General features: G+C 50.8%; 1 protein-coding gene across 1 annotated transcript in view; it reads right to left on the minus strand.

The window, feature by feature from the left end:
- Positions 1-19,397, minus strand: part of ABCC3 (ATP binding cassette subfamily C member 3) — a 41,817-nt gene that overhangs the window by 3,042 nt on the left and 19,378 nt on the right. Inside the window, exons 12-30 of the mRNA XM_006176980.3 lie at positions 18,808-19,011; positions 18,557-18,703; positions 18,056-18,143; positions 17,552-17,618; positions 17,193-17,319; positions 16,935-17,111; positions 12,692-12,859; positions 12,178-12,370; positions 11,136-11,250; positions 10,805-10,952; positions 10,507-10,714; positions 9,945-10,255; positions 8,208-8,407; positions 7,913-8,039; positions 6,751-6,852; positions 3,812-3,958; positions 3,504-3,662; positions 2,737-2,903; positions 65-259 (exon numbers count right to left, since the gene is read on the minus strand). Coding sequence (XP_006177042.1) covers positions 65-259; positions 2,737-2,903; positions 3,504-3,662; positions 3,812-3,958; positions 6,751-6,852; positions 7,913-8,039; positions 8,208-8,407; positions 9,945-10,255; positions 10,507-10,714; positions 10,805-10,952; positions 11,136-11,250; positions 12,178-12,370; positions 12,692-12,859; positions 16,935-17,111; positions 17,193-17,319; positions 17,552-17,618; positions 18,056-18,143; positions 18,557-18,703; positions 18,808-19,011 — 3,050 coding nt within the window. The remainder of the gene's footprint in view (positions 1-64; positions 260-2,736; positions 2,904-3,503; positions 3,663-3,811; positions 3,959-6,750; positions 6,853-7,912; positions 8,040-8,207; positions 8,408-9,944; positions 10,256-10,506; positions 10,715-10,804; positions 10,953-11,135; positions 11,251-12,177; positions 12,371-12,691; positions 12,860-16,934; positions 17,112-17,192; positions 17,320-17,551; positions 17,619-18,055; positions 18,144-18,556; positions 18,704-18,807; positions 19,012-19,397) is intronic.

Consider the following 19,397-nt stretch of genomic DNA (forward strand, 5'->3'; position numbering starts at 1 on the left):
CCATGGCCCACATGACCCCACCAGGTCCCTCCCTGCTTGGGCTGCTTGGGTTCCAGTGCCCCACCTGGTGTAGTCCATGATGGTGTTGAGCCGGTGTGCGATGGTCAGCACCGTGCAGGTCTCAAACTGGGTTCGGATGGTGGCCTGGATGAGGTCGTCAGTCTCCAGGTCGATGGCTGCTGTGGCCTCATCTAAAACCAGGATACGACTCTTGCGAAGCAGGGCTCGGGCCAGGCACACGAGCTGTCGCTGGCCCACGCTGGGAATGGGGAAGGCAATGCGTCTGCAACTGGGCACCCCCAACCTGCCCCCAGGCCTCACTCCCTGACTGTTTCTGTCTCCATTCCTTCCCAGTGGCCCAGGGCTGGCTCTCTGTCTAACCTCCCCCATCTCTGCCTCCTCAGCCCAGTACTCCTGGAACACACAGTTGAGGTCTGGACATCACAGAAAGAATGAGGGGCCTTGGAGATAGAGCCAGTGCTTAACAACATTGTGAAATCCCCAGTCTGTCTCTGGCACCCCTGGCTTCCTCTTTCTGTGCTCTCTTCCCCTATCCTTGCTCCTCAACTAGTGCCACATGTTTCTCTGCTTCACTCTATCAGTCATTTACACCTTAGTAAGAACATACTTAAATGACTCTTCCTGGGTATTTACACACATCATGCTATCTTGCTGATCCTAATATCACACAATTCAGTCATCTTCCACCCCCATGGGGAATATAGGTCAGGGCTCTGCTGTGGGAACAAGAAGGGGACTGGGATAGGGAGGACCTGGGTGACTCCCCATGTCTGGTCACTGGGGAGGTGGAGGAGGGGCAGGATGGATACCTTCAACCTCCTACCTTGGAAGCCAGAGCTACTGAACAAAGCGAGGCTCTGTTCCCAACCACAGAGGCTGCAGCACCCCCACACCCAAGGACAAATACCTCAGCCCTTCCCAAAGGGGTGAGTCACGACAGCCGGAGTGAAGGCCAGGATCTCTCCCCAGCCCATTCCCGCAACTAATGAAGGTTTTGGCAGTAGAATGAGCCACCAGATAGAACTCAGGGCTGATTTATGGTGGGACTGGCACAGGATACAGGTTATACTTAAAGTGGCTACAAGCTCAGTGAGGGAGGAAGGAGAGTGGATCTCTGTCTCAGGTCCTGGGGTATGTGGGGATGGAGGGGGTGCTCTAGGGGAGGTGCTGATGGCAAGCAGGGATAGGAGAATGGACCGAAAAACAGCTGTGAGGCCCAGGGTCTGGAAGCCTATGCTTGTCCGCAATCTACCTCCAGCATGGTTGCATGAGGAAACTCCAGGTAAAACACACAGTCAGTCCCAGCACAGCCTGGGGAGGCGGGGGTGTCCCACTGACAGCTATGATGTGGCAAGGGAAGGTCTGGGGCAAAAGCCCTCACTTCCCTGAGTCCTCGCCCCACCCCTTGCTCACTAAGCAGCTTTGGGCAAATAATTTGACACTTTGGCCCATAATAAAATTTCTCATTTTTGGCCCATAGGACTGCAATAAAGATTAAAGGAGATAGCAGAGGCCAAAGTGCCTTGAACACTATTAAGTGCTGAGCAAATGTACAGGTTTTTGTTTTTGTTTTTGAGGTCTGGAGACAGTCCAGGGGTATGGACTGAGTAGAATAATAAGAATAGCTAAATTTCTCAGGAGTGTACCCAAGCTAAGTGCTTTCCACTTCATCAAAATGACCCTAGGACTGTTCTGTCCAAATGATAGCCACTGGCTGTGTGTGGCTATTGACCACTCGAAATATGGTGAGTCTGAATTGAGATGTACTGTAAATGTAAAAATACCCATGGGATTTCAAACTTACCATGAAAAAATGCGAAATATCTCTAATAACTTTTATATCAATTACGTGTTGAAATGATAATATTTTAGCTCTATTGGACTAAATAAAATACACTACTAACATTTACTTCATCTGTTTCTATTTCCTTTTTAATGTGGCTATTAGAAAATTTTAATTACACATGTATGGCTCATATTATATTTTTATTGGGCAGCATGGTGCTAAAAGGTATGAGACTGTCATTATGCCCAATTTGAATGGAAGGAAAAGAAGGCACAGAGAGGTTAAGCAACTTGCCCCACATCACACAGCTAACACAGGTATAAGTAACTCAAGCCTTTAGACTCAGTAAGAAGTGACTGGCCTTCCCTGATACACAGCCCAACGACTGGGGATATAAAATCTGGGACTATACGAAAGCAAAGAAAGGTCTGGAGAGCTCACTTTGCCCACTTCTAAACCACAGATAAGACTGCATCCACCTCGGAAAATACAGATGATTTCTCTAAAGCGCTGTAGGTTTCCTCTTACCTGCCCCACAGGTTCAGTCCACATCCCCCTCCTCAGGCCAAGCATAGCACTGACAACCTCACAAAAGAGGACTGAAAAGGGCTTTGGGATCTCCCAGACTTGGGTCAAATCCCAGGCGTGCCTTCTCCCAGCTGTGTGACTTTGGCCTTGCCTCAGTTTCCTCATCTGTGAAGTGGGCCCATGGACCTCCTCTGGGGCTTGTGTGAACAGGAGTCAGTGAGGGAGTGCACACTGCCTGGCACACAGAATACGCTCAATACAAAACAATGCCCCCTGAGTTCACGCTGGCTGAGATGGGAGTGGGAGGGCAGGAGGGGGCTGGCCTGGAATTTGTGGCATCTGATGCTAGATCCCCTAGTGCAGCAGAGTGCGGGTCCTGACCCCCTACTCCCAGCTGTTACCTGAGATTCTCCCCACCCTCGGAGCACTGAAAGTCCAGGCCTGCCGGCTGAGAGGTCACAAACGTGTGCAGGTGGGAGAGCTCCAAGGCGCGCCACATGTCTTCCTCCGAGTAATTACCAAAGGGGTCCAGGTTCATGCGCAGGGTCCCTGAGAACAGGATGGGGTCCTGGGGACAAAGCAAAGCCTCAGAGGGAGGCGACTCAGGCCCTAGAAGGAGCCATGGGCCCCAAGGCCAGGGAAAAGGAAAGGGATTGAGGTGGCGGCATTCCCAATCTGTCCCCAGCCCTCCAGGAGGGAGGCAATGGCCAAAGAGATAGAAAAACGCCTGTGGGGAAGTGATAAACCTCAGCTTTGCCAATCACAAAGTCCTCCGCTAAAGTAGAAACCTGAGCTGCTAATCTGACTTCGAAGTGTCCAGTCGGCAGAAAAACATACCCCAGAAGAGCCAGGAAAGTGAAATGTAACTCAGAGCTGTGAAGCAAGGAGGTCAGGATAGAATGCATGGGGGGAGGGGCAAGTGGAGGGGTCCTGGCGTTCTGGCCCCATCTGCTGGTCCTGGAGGTCAGAGGGCAGGGTCTTACTGGGTCAGGGTACATCTGACCCTTCCAGATCCATGATAGCTGGTCACTGTGTGGCTCTGCTCCTGCTGCCCTGCTCTCTAGCTTCCCAGAGGAGGTCCCAGTCTTGAACATCAAGCTACAGAAGAGGGGTGAGGCCTACCCCCAGGGTCACTGATAAGAGTGGCCAGTCCATGCCAGGCTCTTACCTGGGGGATGATGGTCAGCTGAGAACGCAGGTCATGGAGCCCGATGTCTGCCACATTGAGGCCGTCGATGCGGATTTCACCCTCCGCGGCCTCCAGGATGCGGAATAGGCAGAGGGTCATGGACGATTTGCCGGCCCCAGTGCGACCCACAATCCCCACCTGGAGGGGGTGGGGAGCCGTCACGGGAGGCTAGGGGGTCAGTGGGGCCATCCCCAGGACTCCCCCGGAGAGGCTGAGCGGATATCTGGGCTGGGGGCCTGCCGTCTCCCAGATCCACGCTCCCCAGGCACAAACCGCTCCACGCGCACCTTCTCGCCACCACGCACTCGCAGACTCAGATCCTTCAGCACCAGCTCCAGGCCCGGCCGGTAGCGCACAGAGTAGTTCCGGAACTCCACCTCACCCTGCAATGGCCAGTCCGCTGGCGGGCGGCTGCTCTCCACCACCCAGGGGGCCTGGCCACCAGGGGAAGACAGGTTCTGCATCAGAGGGGCATCGCTTCCCCAGCCCCGCCCTCTCCCACTTTGTCTCCTCTCCCCCAGCCCGTGCATCTTCACCCAACAGGGTCCCTGGTAGGGAGCCCCAGGTGCTGCTGTGGCCCAGCCTTGGGGTTCAATGACTATTCCTCTGGTGTCACTCCCCCTCCAGAGCTGTGCCCTCCCCTACTCTCCTGTGCCCCACACCCCTGAGCTGCCCCTCCCATCTGCCCTAGCCCCCATTCTTTATTATTTTACCATTCTTTATTATTGGGTGGCTACTCTGTGACAGGTAGTGGGGTCTCAATGTGAACAAGACAAAGTCCTTGTCCTTAATGAGGCTTACATTCTAGTCTAGGGGGGCACACAGTCAACAAATCTACATGATGTCAGATGGTGATGAGTGTGAAGAGCTTGGTGTTGCTGTTCTGTACAGAGTGGTCAGGGGAGGCTTCCTGGAGGAGGTGATATTTAAGTAACAACCTGAAGGAAGTGAGGGAACAAGCCAAGTAGATACCTGGGGGAAGGGCATGCCAGGTAGCGGGAAGGGCATGCCAGGTAGCGGGAACAGCAAGTACAAATACCTCCAGGTGTGTTCTGGACCAAATGACAAAGGTAACAGGTAGGAGACAGATAACGGATGGCCCCTTCATGTAGGGCTTTGCAGGCCATGTCAAGGGCTATATTTCTTTCCTCTGAGTAAGATGTAGGGCCATGCACAGAGGAATGACGTGATTTGGTGTGTTTTTAAAGGCTCTCTTCAGCTGCTATGAGGGGGAGGGAGAGAGGAAGGTGAAGTAAGGAGACTAGTTACAAGGCTGTTAAAATAAACTGGGGTAAGATGATGGTGGGTTTGAGACAGGACTGACTACATAATTTGTGAGGCCCAGTGCAAAAAAAAAAAAATGTGGAGCCCCTTGTTCAAAAATTATTTAGGAACGTTCAGGTGGTGACCACAGAGCATTAAATCAAGTATGAGCCCCTCTAAGCAGGGGCCCTTCTAAGAGTAGAGACTTGTGTAGCCACGCAGGTCACACACCCGTGTCGCCAGGCTTGCTTCGAGCCTAGGGAGTCAGACTGTCAGCAGTCCAAAAGCAAAGCAGCCAGTGTAGACTGCCCTGGTAAGGAGGTATCAAAAGAATGGGCGGCAGAGTTGGGGACAGAATTTCTGAGCATGTAGAGACAGGATGGTGCATATAGACAGGGGAAATGGGAATTCTAGACACGAAGAGGGAGAATTTGAAGATCCCGGGGAATGGGGGTGAGGGGATGATAGGGAAAGCCTGGGGAAGGCTGGGGAAAATGGGGTCCCAAGGATAGGAGAGGCCAGGCTGGGAGAAGCAGGTGGGGTGGGGGCTCAACAGGGACTGACAGGGCAAGCGCTCAGGCACAGAAGCCACGGAGGAACGCTTTATAGGAAGGAGCGAGGGGTTATTTTGTCTGATGAGAACAGAAAAGTGTCCCTAGGTCTGGCTGAAATCAGTGCTTGTTTTTTGTTTGTTTGTTTTGTTTTGTTTTTGGGGGGGATAGGTAATTAAGTTTATTTTATTAGCATTTTTTTTAATGGAGGTACTGGGGGGTACTGGAGATTGAACCCAGGACCTCATGTATGCTAAGCTATACCCTCCCCAGGTCTGGAATCAGGGAGGTCATTGGTGGGGGGGTACAGCGGAGTGACAGGGCCAGAAACCAGATTGCAGGAGGCAGACAAGCTAAAGGCTGATGAGGCCGTGGGTAGGGCACGTGTAGACCATATTGTAAAGCCAGCTCCACGACGAAGGAGAGCAGAGAAAGGGGGCATAGGATGCAGGCGAAAGAGAGGGTGGGTTTGTGTGTCTAGAATGGGAGTTCCGAAAGCGTGTTTTTGCATGTGGACAGGAGTCACCCAACAGAGGGAGCAAGACGCATGATGCAGCAGATGGAGGGTGTAATTGAGGAAGTGAAGTCCTCGCGTGACCGTGCGGACAAGTAGAGGGAGTGGACTTTGAACCGAGGAGGGATATTTCCTGTTAAAAGAGAAAGGAAGAAGATGAAAGGGACAGAGGTAGATTTGAAAGTCCGGAGGCAGAAAGGCTGAGGGAGTTCATGTCTCATAACCTATTTTTTCCTTGAAGTGTTTGGGAAAGTTGATGGCTCAGCACAGGGAGAAGGGGCGGAGGGCGGGGTGCAGGTTAAGGAAAGAGAATGTTCAAAACAGGACTAACTGAAAGTGGAAACACAGGCTTCTTGGAGAAGCAAAGTAAGAATACCCAGCAGTGGTGTATGGTTATAAACCTGCAGTAAAATCAGTGATTTTCTCCAGCAATGTTTACTGGCCGAGTGCCAGCGTGTAGAAGGTAGACAGATGGGCTCAACTGGGGTGAGTGTGACTGAGAGAGAGAAGGGGGAGGGTGTTGAGAGCACTGGCACTGGTGGGGTGTAGAATCCAGGCTAGATGAGCTCATGGACAGAGGGGCAGAGGCAGGTCACGGGATTGGGGGCCCCAGGGAAGACCAAGCACGGTGACCATGGAGGGCTCAGAACACGGGAGCTGTCGTCTCCCACGACATCAGGAACTGTTTGAGGGCAGACGCTGTCTTGCTCAACTCTGAATTCGCTGCACCTCCTCAAATAGACCTCTGGGTGATGCTCAGTAAGGACTGAATGAATGAATGAGTGAATGAATGAAGAGCCACCTGAACAGCTGGCCTTTGGGCAGGGATGGTGGGTCACCAAGCACCCCTCCCAACTATTCCAGACTCCCCCTGCCCCAGGCTTATCCCAGCACCCACCTCCGGCTCTGTCTTGGAGTACTCCTTGACTCTCTCCACAGCCACAACGTTAGACTCCAAATCTGACATCGTCCGTATCATCCAGTTCAGAGCTAATGTCACCTAGCCAAAGGGACTGGGTCATAAGCAGGGTGATCTCCCCTCCCCCTGAAATGTCTGTGGGAGGAGTTCAGACCCCTTGATTATGCTCCTATCCTATCCATGGCCCAGGTGGGCCTGGGCAAACCCAGAGGTGTGCCACCTTGGGCTCTAATCACAACTGTCCCTCAGGCAGTGACAATGCAGACTTGACAAAGGACCACTCAGCCCAGTGTTTCTCAAACTTTAACATGTATAAGAAAGATTTCTCAGGGAATCTTGTCAAAAGGTACCTTCTGATTCAGTAGGTCTGCAGTGAAACGTGAGACTCTACATTTCTAACAAGCTCACAAATGATGTTGATGCAACTGGTGCCTGGGCCACACTTTGTGGATCAAGGAGTCTTAACAGATGAGGAGAAGCCTGAGCCCTGTCCTAGGCCTACTGTATCCTCATTTTAAGAAGATCTCTAGGTGATTCATATGCACGTTAAAGTTTGAGAAGACTGACCTGTCTGGATTGTCCTTTGTTTACCAAAGCATTCATGATTTGAGCACTCAAGGCATTGCAAATACAATCCACTTCACAAAAATTACATTTGTAGTCATTTAACCCTTTGACAATATTGGCTGATATCAGGATGACCAGTCTGAGCTCCAGCCCAGGCTCCAGGCACCTTCTCTGTGTACTTTCTCTGCAGGCACGTGAGATGAGGTGTGTTCGAGCTCTCCACTTCCCTGCCCCGGGACCCCTGTCAGGGCTTGACTTCTGGATCTATTCTATTTGTCTTTTGGGGCCAAGCTCCAAGATAATTTCTAAAACACTCCAAGGTAGAGACCTCTGGGCCTTACAAGAGAGCTTACAACATTTTGTTCCTTCCTCCACAAAGATCTGAGCACCCTGCAGGACCATCTCCCCTCCCTGCTGGTGAGAGCATCTCTCCACACTTGACTGGAGCTCACATTTCCGGGAAGCAGAACCTGTGGCTGGTCCCCAAAATGGACGAGAGCTCAGATGCTTGTGACACCTATGTGGCCTCTGCCCCAGTGGTGGCCCTGCCCCCAGGGTCCAGACCTCTTCGTACCTGTAGGGCATAGGACACAGACAGGCCCACCAGTCCTGGGCTCAGGTTGCTTCTCCCAATCACAGCAAAGAGTGCAGCAAAGAGCACAACACAGTTGCCCACAAACTCCACTCGGATCCCCAGCCACCTATGGGGATCAGGCAAGGAGGAAATGGGGCAGATGCAGGAAAGGGGCAGTTGTCTCTGTTCAGGGGGAAGGAGGGGCTCAGACCCAGAATACCAGGGTTTCTCCCACAGAGACGCTGTGGGAACTCATGGAGGAGCAGGGACAATGGGGGCAGGAGGGGCTTCTGACCTGTTGGAGGAGATGTAGGGGTAGCAGCTCTTCTGGTTGGCATCCACCTTAACATCACTGATGGCTTCAAAGTCCTGGCTGCGGCAGTAGGCCCGAATGACGCTGGTACCAGTCACGGTCTCCGAAAAGTGGGAGTAAATGGGCGAACGGCTAACAGATTCCAGCCGCTTCAGTTGCCGTGATGTGGCCACATAGAAGCGCTGACAGAATGGAAAAAGAGCTTGGGGTCAGGACAGGTGGAACCCCAACTCAGTCCTGCATGCCCTCTGGACACAAAACACCTCCCCCTCAGTCAGTCCCATTTCCCCTCAGTCTCACTCCCCCCCAGTCCCACTCCCCCTCAGCCTCACTACCCCCTCAGTCCTCACTACCCTCCTCAGTCCTCACTCCCTCCTCAGCCTCACTCCCCTCCAGTCTCACTCCCCTCCAGTCTCACTCCCACTCAGTCCCACTTCCCATCAGTTTCACTCTTCTGTAAACCTTGCTCCCTTCCCCGACCCAGAAGAACCCATGACTTAGGGTCCAGATATGACTCCACACACTCATCCTACCGTTTCCCTCTGGTCAGCTCTGCTCACTTCCAGGCCACTTCCTCCCTGAAGCCTTTCCCGATTACCTCTCAGCTCTTGACCCCTCACCTCTGCACCACTGGGGCCCAGATTACTGCACTGACTTTGCCTCCTAAATCAGTGACTCTGCTTATCTCCACTTAGGGGCCCTACCAATCTATTTACACAGTCAACATTTTGCAAAATTTGCAAAAATAAGCCAACTGTATTCTTTTTCTTAAAGAGCCTCTCCTCTCCTCACCCCATCCCATCCCCGGGTTTGACCCCACAAAAGCACACTTCTGCCTCCAGCTTCCATCCTCTACCCTGTGGGTCCCAAGATGGCCTGAACCATAGAGGATGTGTATCTGAGAGTCCCTGCCCCAGCCCAGAGAGCAGCCCAGATCATGGGTCTTCACACATAGGGCCTGAGCTTCTGGCCACCTGGGAGTTACCTTCATCAACTGATTGATTAATGGCAGGACAGGGGCACAGTAACACAAATGCCTTTCACAGCTGTATCTGAATGTTATCAACTCTTCTATGTTAAAAACATATATACACATGTATGATGTCTAAAGAGAAGGGAAGGATAATGTGCCTCAAACTTTTAACAATATTTTATTAAAAATAGCCAGCAGGATTGGGAGTTGCAGCTATACACTACTATATATAAAATAGATAAACAGCAAGGTCCTACTATAGAGCACAGGGAACTATACTCAGTACCTTGTAATAGCCTATAATGAAAAAGAATATGAAAAGGATATATATATATGTGTATATATATATATATACACATATATATATAACTAAATCACTATGCTGTACACCAGAAATTAACACAATGTTGTAAACCAATTGTACTTCAATTTAAAAAATAAAAATAACATTAAAAAAAGAAAAACTACAGCCAGCAGGAAGGAGTTCCAGGGCCACTTACAATTTACTGGGATTTCATTTTATCCTAGCAACAACCCTATGAGGTAGGTTCTATGATTCGCTCTATTTCACAGGTGAGGAAAACGAGTTTCAAAGAGGTAAAGTAACTGATTACTGAACTGAATCCAGCTGTGAGGATTTGTGGGGTCTGACCTTGCTACATCCCACTCCTGGTCACCCACAGGAGAGCCCCACCCACACGACAGCTGTACTCACAAAAAGCCACGCCCACCCGCTCAGGAAGCACCTGCACAAAGAGGTAGATAATAGCCAGAGGCAGGATGACCACAGCAAAGAGCGGCGTGCTGATCATGATGACCACGAGGGTGGAGATGGAGTTGAAGAAGGAATTCAGCAGCATGAGGATGGTGGGAGCCAGAACCTCATCGATGACGTAGATGTCCTTGGAGAAGCGGTTGAGGATGCGGCCAGAGGGCGTCGTATCGAAGAAGGACTGTGGAGATCGCATCTTGTTGTGCAGCAGTGCCTGGTGAAGCGAGCGGGCAGCCTGGACGCCGCCCACTGCCATCATGACGGCTGACAGCATCACCAGGAGCCCTGTTGGAGGAGGCAGAGGGGCTCTCGTTCACCTGGGCCAGGTGGTGGGCATGCAGGGGCAGGTTCCGAGATGGGGAAGAGCAGCAGTGAACTAGACACGCCCACAGGCAGGTGGACTGCTATGGTGGGTGAGGGAGGCATTGGGGCTGTGATGGTGGAGGGAGATTCAGAGGCAGGGTTTGGGGAACCCAGAAGCCTAGAGGCAAGGAAAGGGCCATTGGAGCTCTTTCCAGGTATCTCTGCAGGCTCACCTTGCATAATTCCCAAGGTGGCATAGACACCTAGCCTCTGGGAGGTGTTGTTCTGTTGCCCGTTCATCGCAGCCTCATCGGTCCAGGCACTGAGCCACACGTTGGCCCCAATGGCAAACGCACTCTGACCCCCGTACAGCAGACAGATGACCAGTGTGGTCCACAGCCCCACGGCCTTCATGTAATCCCAGTACACGCTCAGCTTCACCTGTGCGGCCATGGCAGTAGGACTCACGTGAGTCCCAGGGCTGCTGGGGCCTGCCCACCCTCCCCATCCCTCCTCACCCACCCTACTTACAGTGCCCATCTCTGCCTTCTCCTCCTGGATCAGCACAGGGCTCGCCTTTGCCTCCGTTGCTGGCACTGCCTTTTCTGTCGCACCCAGGTGCCTCCGGGGCACAGGCCGACCCTGGCCCTCCCCTTCCGAGGACATGGCACTCAGCTGTCTGTGGAGGCAGCTGGTTAGGCCCTCCAACACACCCACAGGACAGAGCCCCAGGAGGACGTTCAGGCTACAGCCGGAGTCCCGAGGTTTGAGTGTCAGGGAGAACGCCCACCTGTGCCCCTCTGGCAGGGATTGGGAGCCCTGACACCGTCTCCCAGGGGGCTGAGACCTCTCAGGAGCTCACCTTATAAACTGCTTCTGGACCTCATATGTAACTGGCTCATTATCTAACAGGTCTGTGTGATTGCTGAGCGTGTCTTCAATCAGCAGCACCTCCTCATCCTCTTTGTCCTCCAAGGCTGCAGCAGGGAGGCAAAAAGAAGAGAGACGTTGGCTAGCTCACCCTGCAAGCCCCTGGCGTTCCCCAATCCCACGCCAATGAAGGGGGACAAGCAAGAGAGAAGACGACAAGGACTGAGAGAGCACCAAGAACAACAGTAAAAATAAATGAACAGTTTTGTGTTGGAGAGAAAAAGGGCAGTGAGAAAGACTTGAGTTAGACAGGAAGAAAAGATTCCCATCAGGGGCTTACGTAGAAGGGGATTCAAACACAAAGATCAGGAGCCTGGGCTGAAGAGTCAGACTAGCTGAGCTTAAATCCTGCTTCCTCACTGCGTGACTTTAGGCAGGCATGTAAAATGGGGATAATAATAGTACCTACTTCATAGTGTCGTTGTGAGGATTAAAGGAAAGAATGTGTGTCAAGTGCTTGTGAGGGGCTTAGCCCTTAATAAGTGCTCGGGACATGTCAGCTGCTTAGACAGCAGGAGGCGAGAGAGCCCAGAGAAGGTGTGTGAGCCAGGACTGGACAACAAAGGGTTCTTGAAGTGCTGCATGATTTTTCTGTTTGTTCATTGCTGTCTCAGTGCCTGGAACAGTGCCTGGACACAGAAATTGCTCAATAAATATTTGTTGATAAATAAATGACTTTTCCAAGCACTTGCATATTTACTGAACAATTCATCTGTGAGACAGCTTGGCTGTACAAGCTGGGCCTGGGCATTAAGGCCTTTTTGACACATGGGAAGACTGAGGAAGAGGAGGAGGAGAGACTTGACTCCATCCAATTCACTGTCCCTTTTGGTGATGTTTGACTGTCACACAGATGGTGCAACCCCAAAACCTCCCTTGTACAACACTAGGCCCACCCAGAATCACTCAGAGCCTCCAGCACGGGGGAGACGCTGGGAGGGCGTGGGGATAGGAGGGCCAGGAATGGCAGATACCGGTCCTGCTGTCAGCCTCCAGGTGTTCCTCGTCCTCATCAGGTGCATAGTTGCGGAGGAAGTTGGCAAAGGAGCCACTGCGCTGCAGCAAGGCTGAGTAGGTGCCCACTTCAGACACCTGTCCGTCAGCGAGCACTATGACAAAGTCTGTCTGGGGCAGGAAGCTGATGCCGTGTGTCACTAGCACTCGGGTCTGGGGAGAAGGCAGCAAGGCTATCACACCCACTGCCCTCAGCCCACACCCCAGGCAGTACAGGGCCACAGAGCGAGTGTGGGGTGCCCATGTGCCAGGGGGCACAAGCAAGCACAGCAGGGACTCTCCCCATGCTCGCTGCAGCCAGCTCAGTGCCTGAGGGGCAAGCCCCCACCCCAGGTTTCCCCGGAAGCCCAGCCCATGCTGCTGCTCTTCAGGCCCTCCATACCTCCAAATCTCACCAAACCCCTTAGCCTCCCACCTGTCCTCTCCTATGGCCCTAGATCTCACCTTAGTCCCTTAGCCTCTGGGAGGCCTCACCTTTCCTGCCAGCACACCTTCTGGCCCAATGACTTGATCAAAGATATGCTTGGCCACATGGGAGTCCACAGCTGACAGTGGGTCATCCAGCAAAAAAATATCGGCATTACTGTAAACAGCTCGGGCCAGACTGACCCGCTGACGCTGGCCACCAGACAGGTTAATGCCCTAGATGGAGGAGGGAGGTGGGAGGTATATATTGGGTGGAAGGGAGTCAGCCCATCACAAGGCGGACAAGAGCCTTGTCTACTGTCTTTCAGCAAGGCAGACCTCTAGATTCACAATTCATATGTATGCCTGGTCCTGTTCCTGGGAAGCTCCAAGGCCATGGAGGAAGGGATGTGTTTCTCAGAGTCCCCCCAGGGCAGGTGAGGACATCCTGCTCCTTGCCCAGCTGATTTCTCTGCCTGCTACCTTCATAAGCTGGGAACCTGGAAACCCCCAGGAGGTACTTAATGGACCTTTTAGTCTCCCATAACCCATACAGTTTGCAGATGACTTTCATAACAATTATCCCATTTGGTCCTATGTCAGTCCTTCTAGGGAGGTATAATTAGCTCCACTTTCTAGATGAAGAAATTACAGCCCAAGATGTTGATGGCTTTGTCCAAGGTCCTGAAGTATTAAGGGCGGAAGCAAGGATGGAAACCCACCATTAACCCCAGGATTCTTCAACCCTGAGATCATCCCGGTACCAGAGGGGAGGTAAGGTCATTCTTTAAACCCATTATGGAGAAACTGAGGCACATAGCAGGGCTGGGCCCAAAGGGTATACCCAGAGGTATAGCTTGCTTTCCTACCACCAGCTTTTCCCATTCCCTCTGGAGCACGCTCAGCTTTTCGGGGATACTCTGAGAAACGGACCCCTGGGGAGAGTACATGTTGGGTGGGAGCTGGAGTTGCCAAGGAGTAGACTTGGCAGCTGTAGTGACTGAAACAGGTGAACAAGCCTGTATTCAACCAACCAATCTTTATTCAGTGCTACTGTGTGCTGGGCACTAAATTAAGTTTGTGTGTGAGAGGTCGGTGTGGGTCCAGGAGAGATGGGAAGGAGGAGCTGTGTTGTAGATGCGGAGGTCTGCTCTGGGTTCCTATAATCTCAGACTCCTACTTAAAAGTTTCCTGTCTCCACTGCCAGGCTCAGGCCCTCTTCACTTCCCCCAGACCACATGAGAGCCTCCTCTGCCTGGTTCCTGTGCTTTTGGGCCCCTCCACACTGCAGCCAGGGAAGCTTTCAAAATGCAATTCCTGTCCCTGCTTAAAGCTCTTCACTGTCAAGTTGAACATCAAGATAAAAAGTGATGCAATGGGTTATAACTCATTGAATCAAATAAGAATCCATGTGCCCATAGTGATATGAAGAAATTAATGAATAAGTATAAAGGGGAAGGAAATGAAAGCTCTTAGAGTAGAATGCCAACTAACAACTACAGAAGGAATGGAGTCAAAAATCACCATTTGGCCAACATCATAGAAAACACTGACTCAGGCAGAAGTCATCAATGAAAGTTATGAAATTAAATCATCAATGAAAGATACCACCTCAGTCAAGAGATCAAAGTTAACGTTGTCAATAAGGCAAGAACTGACATCATGTGCCTCCTGATATAATGTACCAAGAAAGATACAATGTTACTTCTTTGTTATTTCCAAAAAACCCCATGTACTCTGAATGTAATCATGTTCGGACTGAGAAATTCTACAAAATAACTGGCCTGTACTCTTCAAAAGTACTGATAGTCTAAAAGACAAAGACAGAGGAATTATCCAGATTGACAGAGAATAAAGAGACATGACCACTAAATGCAAATCATGATCCTGGATTGAATCCTAGATGGGAAAGAAAACAGCTAAAAAAGGCATTACTGGGACAAATGATAACATTTGAATACAGATAGTGAATTACATAATAATACTATATTATACTTGATTTTGATAACTCAGCTATAGTTATGCAAGAGGATGTCTTTGTTTTGAGGGAATACACACTGAAATCTTTAGTATAAAAAAAAGGAGCTGAAACTATAAAACTCTTAGAAGAAAACATAGGGGAAAAGTTTCATGACATTGGACTTGACAATGATTTTTTGGATCTGACACCAAAAGCACAGACAACAAAAGTAAAACTAGATAAACTGCATCACATCAAAATTTAAAACTTCTGTGCATCAAAGGACACAATCAGTAAAGTAAAAAGGCAACCTTCAGACTAGGAGAAAATATTTGCAACTCATATATCTGATAGGGGATTAATATCCAGTATACATAAAGAACTCCTATAACTCATCATCAACAACAACAAAAACTAACTTGATTAAATGTGGCCAAAGGACTTGAATGACATTTCTCAAAAAAAAAAAAAAAAAAAACAAGACACACAAATTGCCAACAAGCACATGAAAAGATGCTCAACATCACTAATCATAGGGAAATGCAAATCAAAATCTCAATGAAATACCACCTCACACCAATTAGAATGGCTATTATCAAAAAAAACAAAACAAAACAAAAACCAAACAATCACCCCAGAAAAGAAGAAGTGTTATCCAGGATGTGTAGAAGTTGGAACCCTTGTGCACTTTTGGTGGGAATGTAAAATGGTGCGGCCATTATGGAAAACAGTATGGCAGTTCCTCGAAAAAAAAAAAAAGAATCATATGATTTAACAATTCCACTTGTGGGTATATATCAAAAGAATTAAAAGTAAGGTCTGGAAGAGATCTTTGTACACCCATGTTCATAGCAGCATTATTCACAGTAGCTAAAAGGTGAAAGCAACCCACGAGTCCACTGACTGGTGAATGGGTAAACAAAATGTGGTATATACATACAATGCAGTATTATTCAGCCATAAAAAGGAAAGAAATTCTGACATCTGCTACAACGTGGATGAATCTTGAGGATATTACACTAAGTGAAATAACCACTCACACAGAAGAAACCAACCCAGATACTGTGTGGTTCCCTTCATATGAAGTACCTGGATAGTCAAACTCATAGAGACATGAAGTAGAATGGTGGTTGCCAGGGACTGCAGGGAGCACGGATTGGGGAGTTGTTTAATGGGCATAGGGATTTAGTTTTGCAAGATAAAAAGAGCTCTGGAGATTGTACGATAAGGTACATGTAATTAACACCATGGACCTATATACTTTACAATGGTTAAGATTTCTGCTGTGTATATTTTGCAAAATTAAAAATTAATAAATTAATTAAAAAAACAAAAACTTTCACTGGTGTCCCATAGGTTTTAGGGTAAAGACCAAAACCTTAATTAAAGTCTTCAAGGCTCTGCCTTACCCCACCCCTTCCTAACCTGCAGTCACACCAAATTGTACCAGAATGCCAGGCCACCCACCATTCCTGGGCTCATACCTTCAAAGGCTTTCCATTACTGTTGGTAAAAGCCACAGTCCTTACAGTGGCCTGCAAGGCCCTACATGACTTGGCTGCATGGAAACCTCACTGACCTCATCTCCTTCTCCTCACTCCTGCTCATTCCACTCCAGCCACACTGCTCTTCTTGCTAGTCCATGAATGCCCCATCACACTCCTTCCTCAGGGCCTTTGCACATCCTGCCCTCTCTGCTTCAAATGCCCTTCCCCGAGACAAGGCTCCACATCCTCAGATATGGACCACTCCCTTACTTTGTTCAGATCTCTAATTCTCAGTGAAGCTTTCCCAGAGCACCCTAAAAATATAACCCTGCACATGTTCCTATATCCCTTCCCTGTTTCATTCTTTCCCCCTTAGCATTTATCTCATATATTATATATTTTACTAATTTATCTTGCTATCATCTCTTTCCCCAACTAGAATGTAAGCTATATGAAGGCAGAGATTTTAGTGTGGTGTATTTACTACTGTATAATATTGCCTGGCACATAGTAGGTGTGTAATAAAATCTGATGAATGGATGGATAATGATGAGCGCTTCTTCCTTAGCTGTTAAGATTCAGCCCAAAAATGATGCTTTTCCTTATGTGGACTCTTCCTTTCGTTGTCCCCCCTGTACCCTACACAGGCCTTCAACCTGGCCCCCAAGGCATTCCACGGCCCCTACCTGTTCACAAGTCAGCCTCCTCCAGTAATAGACCTGTTTTGCCAGTACCTAGCACAGAGGTGGGCATGATATTACATGAATGAATGAATCAATGAATGAATTCATATATGGACCTGAGCTGGGGTGAGGTGGACAGTTGTATACACTAACTCCCCAGATAATGAGAAAGGAGCCTGTACCTTCTCTCCAATCTCTGTCTGGTCCCCACCAGGCAGCACCTCCAGGTCGGCTAGCAGGGCGCAGGCCTCCAGGGCCCGATGGTACCGCTTGGGGTCTAGGGCTTGACCAAACAGCACATTTTCCTGAAGAGTGCAATTCTGGATCCACGCCTGCTGGGGCACATAGGCCACGGAGCCCTGGCCAAAGGAGACATTTACCTTGAGGTTTGCCCAAGGCCTGGCCAAGCGTCCCTTCCCAGGAGTCCCTACCCCTCTCACCTTCATGTACACTTTGCCCTCCAGCTTCTCCATCTCTCCCAGCAGGGCAGACACCAGGGAGGACTTCCCACAGCCCACAGGCCCCACCACAGCCACTAGTGCCCCTTTTGGCACCTGGATGTCTAGGCTGGGGGCAAGGAGACCAGTAGCCCAGTCAGAGTGGGAATCAGGGTTTTGGTCCCCAACTTTCCACCCAGAGACACAAGCCCTCCTCCTTTTCAGATGCCACCCTGGCAAGCTGAGGCTCTTCCTGCTTTCCAGGCCAAGGGCTGTAAGGGGAGAGTGGAGGGGTGGGTTCTGCTATTGCTGTGACCTTTGGCCCACTTTAGGCAGCTGAGAAGGGAAGGAGAAGCTGATACCTGTGCAGGCTGGGGGGCAGGTCCCGGGCCCAGGTGAAGGTGCCATTGTGTATGGTGACAGCATAGCCTGGGAGGACCAAGGTGTACAGGGTCAGGGGGCCCAGGGCAAGGGGGAGAGCATCCCTGGGTAGGAGAGAAGTGTGGGGAGCCTTAGGGGAAGGGGCCAAGGGGAGAGTACAGGAAAGCTTGGGGGGTAGTGAGGAGGAAGGGGCAGGAAGTCCTGGGGCAGGAGCAGGGGGAGCCCTAGGGAAGGAAGGAAGAAAGGAAGGAAGGAAGTAAGGAAGGAAGGAAGGAAGGAAGGCAGGCAACAGCGGAGGCCTGGAGGAGGGACGACAGAGAGGACAGCAGAGAGTCAGAAGATGAGGAAGATGAGCAGAGAGTGAGGGCAGATGTGAGAAGAGGATGAAGAAAAAGGGGTCATAAGAGAAAAGTTAAATCTTAGAACAAAGGGTTTTCTGGAAAAAGGGCTGGGGCAAAGACAGCCCAGGTAGAGGCTGTCTGGACCTGGGGTGATGATCTTTCTTTCCACACACTGGGGGTCAAGTTCATCTTGGCTCAGGAAATGCTGGATCCGTTTCAGAGACACACTGATCTGCAGAAGGATGGGAGTCCGCCCTGGCATCTGTGCATTTCCCACCCCCACCCCCTCCTACTCTTACTGGGCCCCCGAAGTCCTGTGTGAGGCCTGGCCTCCTAATGGCTCAGATGCTGGTGCTAAGGCCCCTCTCATGACTGAGTCTTGGCTGGCTCCCACTGCCAAAGATCGGGTCCAGCCTGGTTAGAGGAATCTGTCTCCAGAACTGGGGCTTCCAGGGCCCCAACTTTACTTCCTCTGACTCGAAATGACCCCTGACTCTAATAACCTCATTCAACTTGGAACAATTCATCATAACGCCAAATGGCCCTCCCCTGATTCCAGTACCTCTCCCTGATTGTCCCTGGACTCTAAGTGACCCCAACACCTGCCCTAACACCAGCGGAACCCCCAGTCCAACCCTGCATTACCTGGGCCAGGTTGCTGATTAACTGGGGCAGCATGTTGAGGGGAATCTTTAAGATATTGAACAGGGACACGGACACAAAGGCCTTCTCAGCATCCAGCACGTTGTTCTGGTCCACAGACACGTACACCCCGAGGGTGATTAGGGTCACCTGGGCAGTGGTGGGGGTGGGTGTCAGGGTGGAGTCTGCTGGGTCCAGAGGCCCAGGCTGGCCAGGTGGGAGGTGGGAGGCCAGCCCAGGCTGGGGAGCCTCACCAGGAAGGGGGTGCAGATCCAGATGAAGGTGGACGTGGCGTGGAGGAAGGCAGACCGGCGCATCAGCCGGAGCTCGTCCTGCCGGATGCCCTCCACCTGCTCCAAGAAGCTAGGCTCCCAGGCATACAGCTTCAGCACCTTGATGCCACCCAGGATCTCGCTCATCAGCTTGATGCGTGAGTCCTTGAACTTCATTTGCTCCACCTACAGAGAGCATGAAAAGTGCACACCCCATGCCCCTCCCCAGACCTCTACCCACTGGGGCTCATGCACCGTATAGCCAGACTGCTCACCACTCTCCTTCTGCACTCCCTGCTGGCCTGTGCTGTAGCCCAGCCTGGACTGCCCAGCCCAGTCCCTCCTCTTCTCTGCTGGACAGAGTCCAGCTCCAGCCTCAGTGCCCTCTCACTGACCCTCTCAGGCAGCATCCTCTGCCTCTTCCCTGGGTTTCTAAAGTACCTTCCCATAAGGGTCCCAGTGCATGTATCCTGCCTCATTTAGACTTGAGCCTGAGGATACAGATCCCTTACTTCTCTTCCCCTCATCCTAACCCAGCGTGTGGCATGCCAAATCAATTTATTCATTCAATC

Source organism: Camelus ferus, chromosome 16 (assembly GCF_009834535.1).
Source record: "Camelus ferus isolate YT-003-E chromosome 16, BCGSAC_Cfer_1.0, whole genome shotgun sequence".
Taxonomy (NCBI): domain Eukaryota; kingdom Metazoa; phylum Chordata; class Mammalia; order Artiodactyla; family Camelidae; genus Camelus; species Camelus ferus.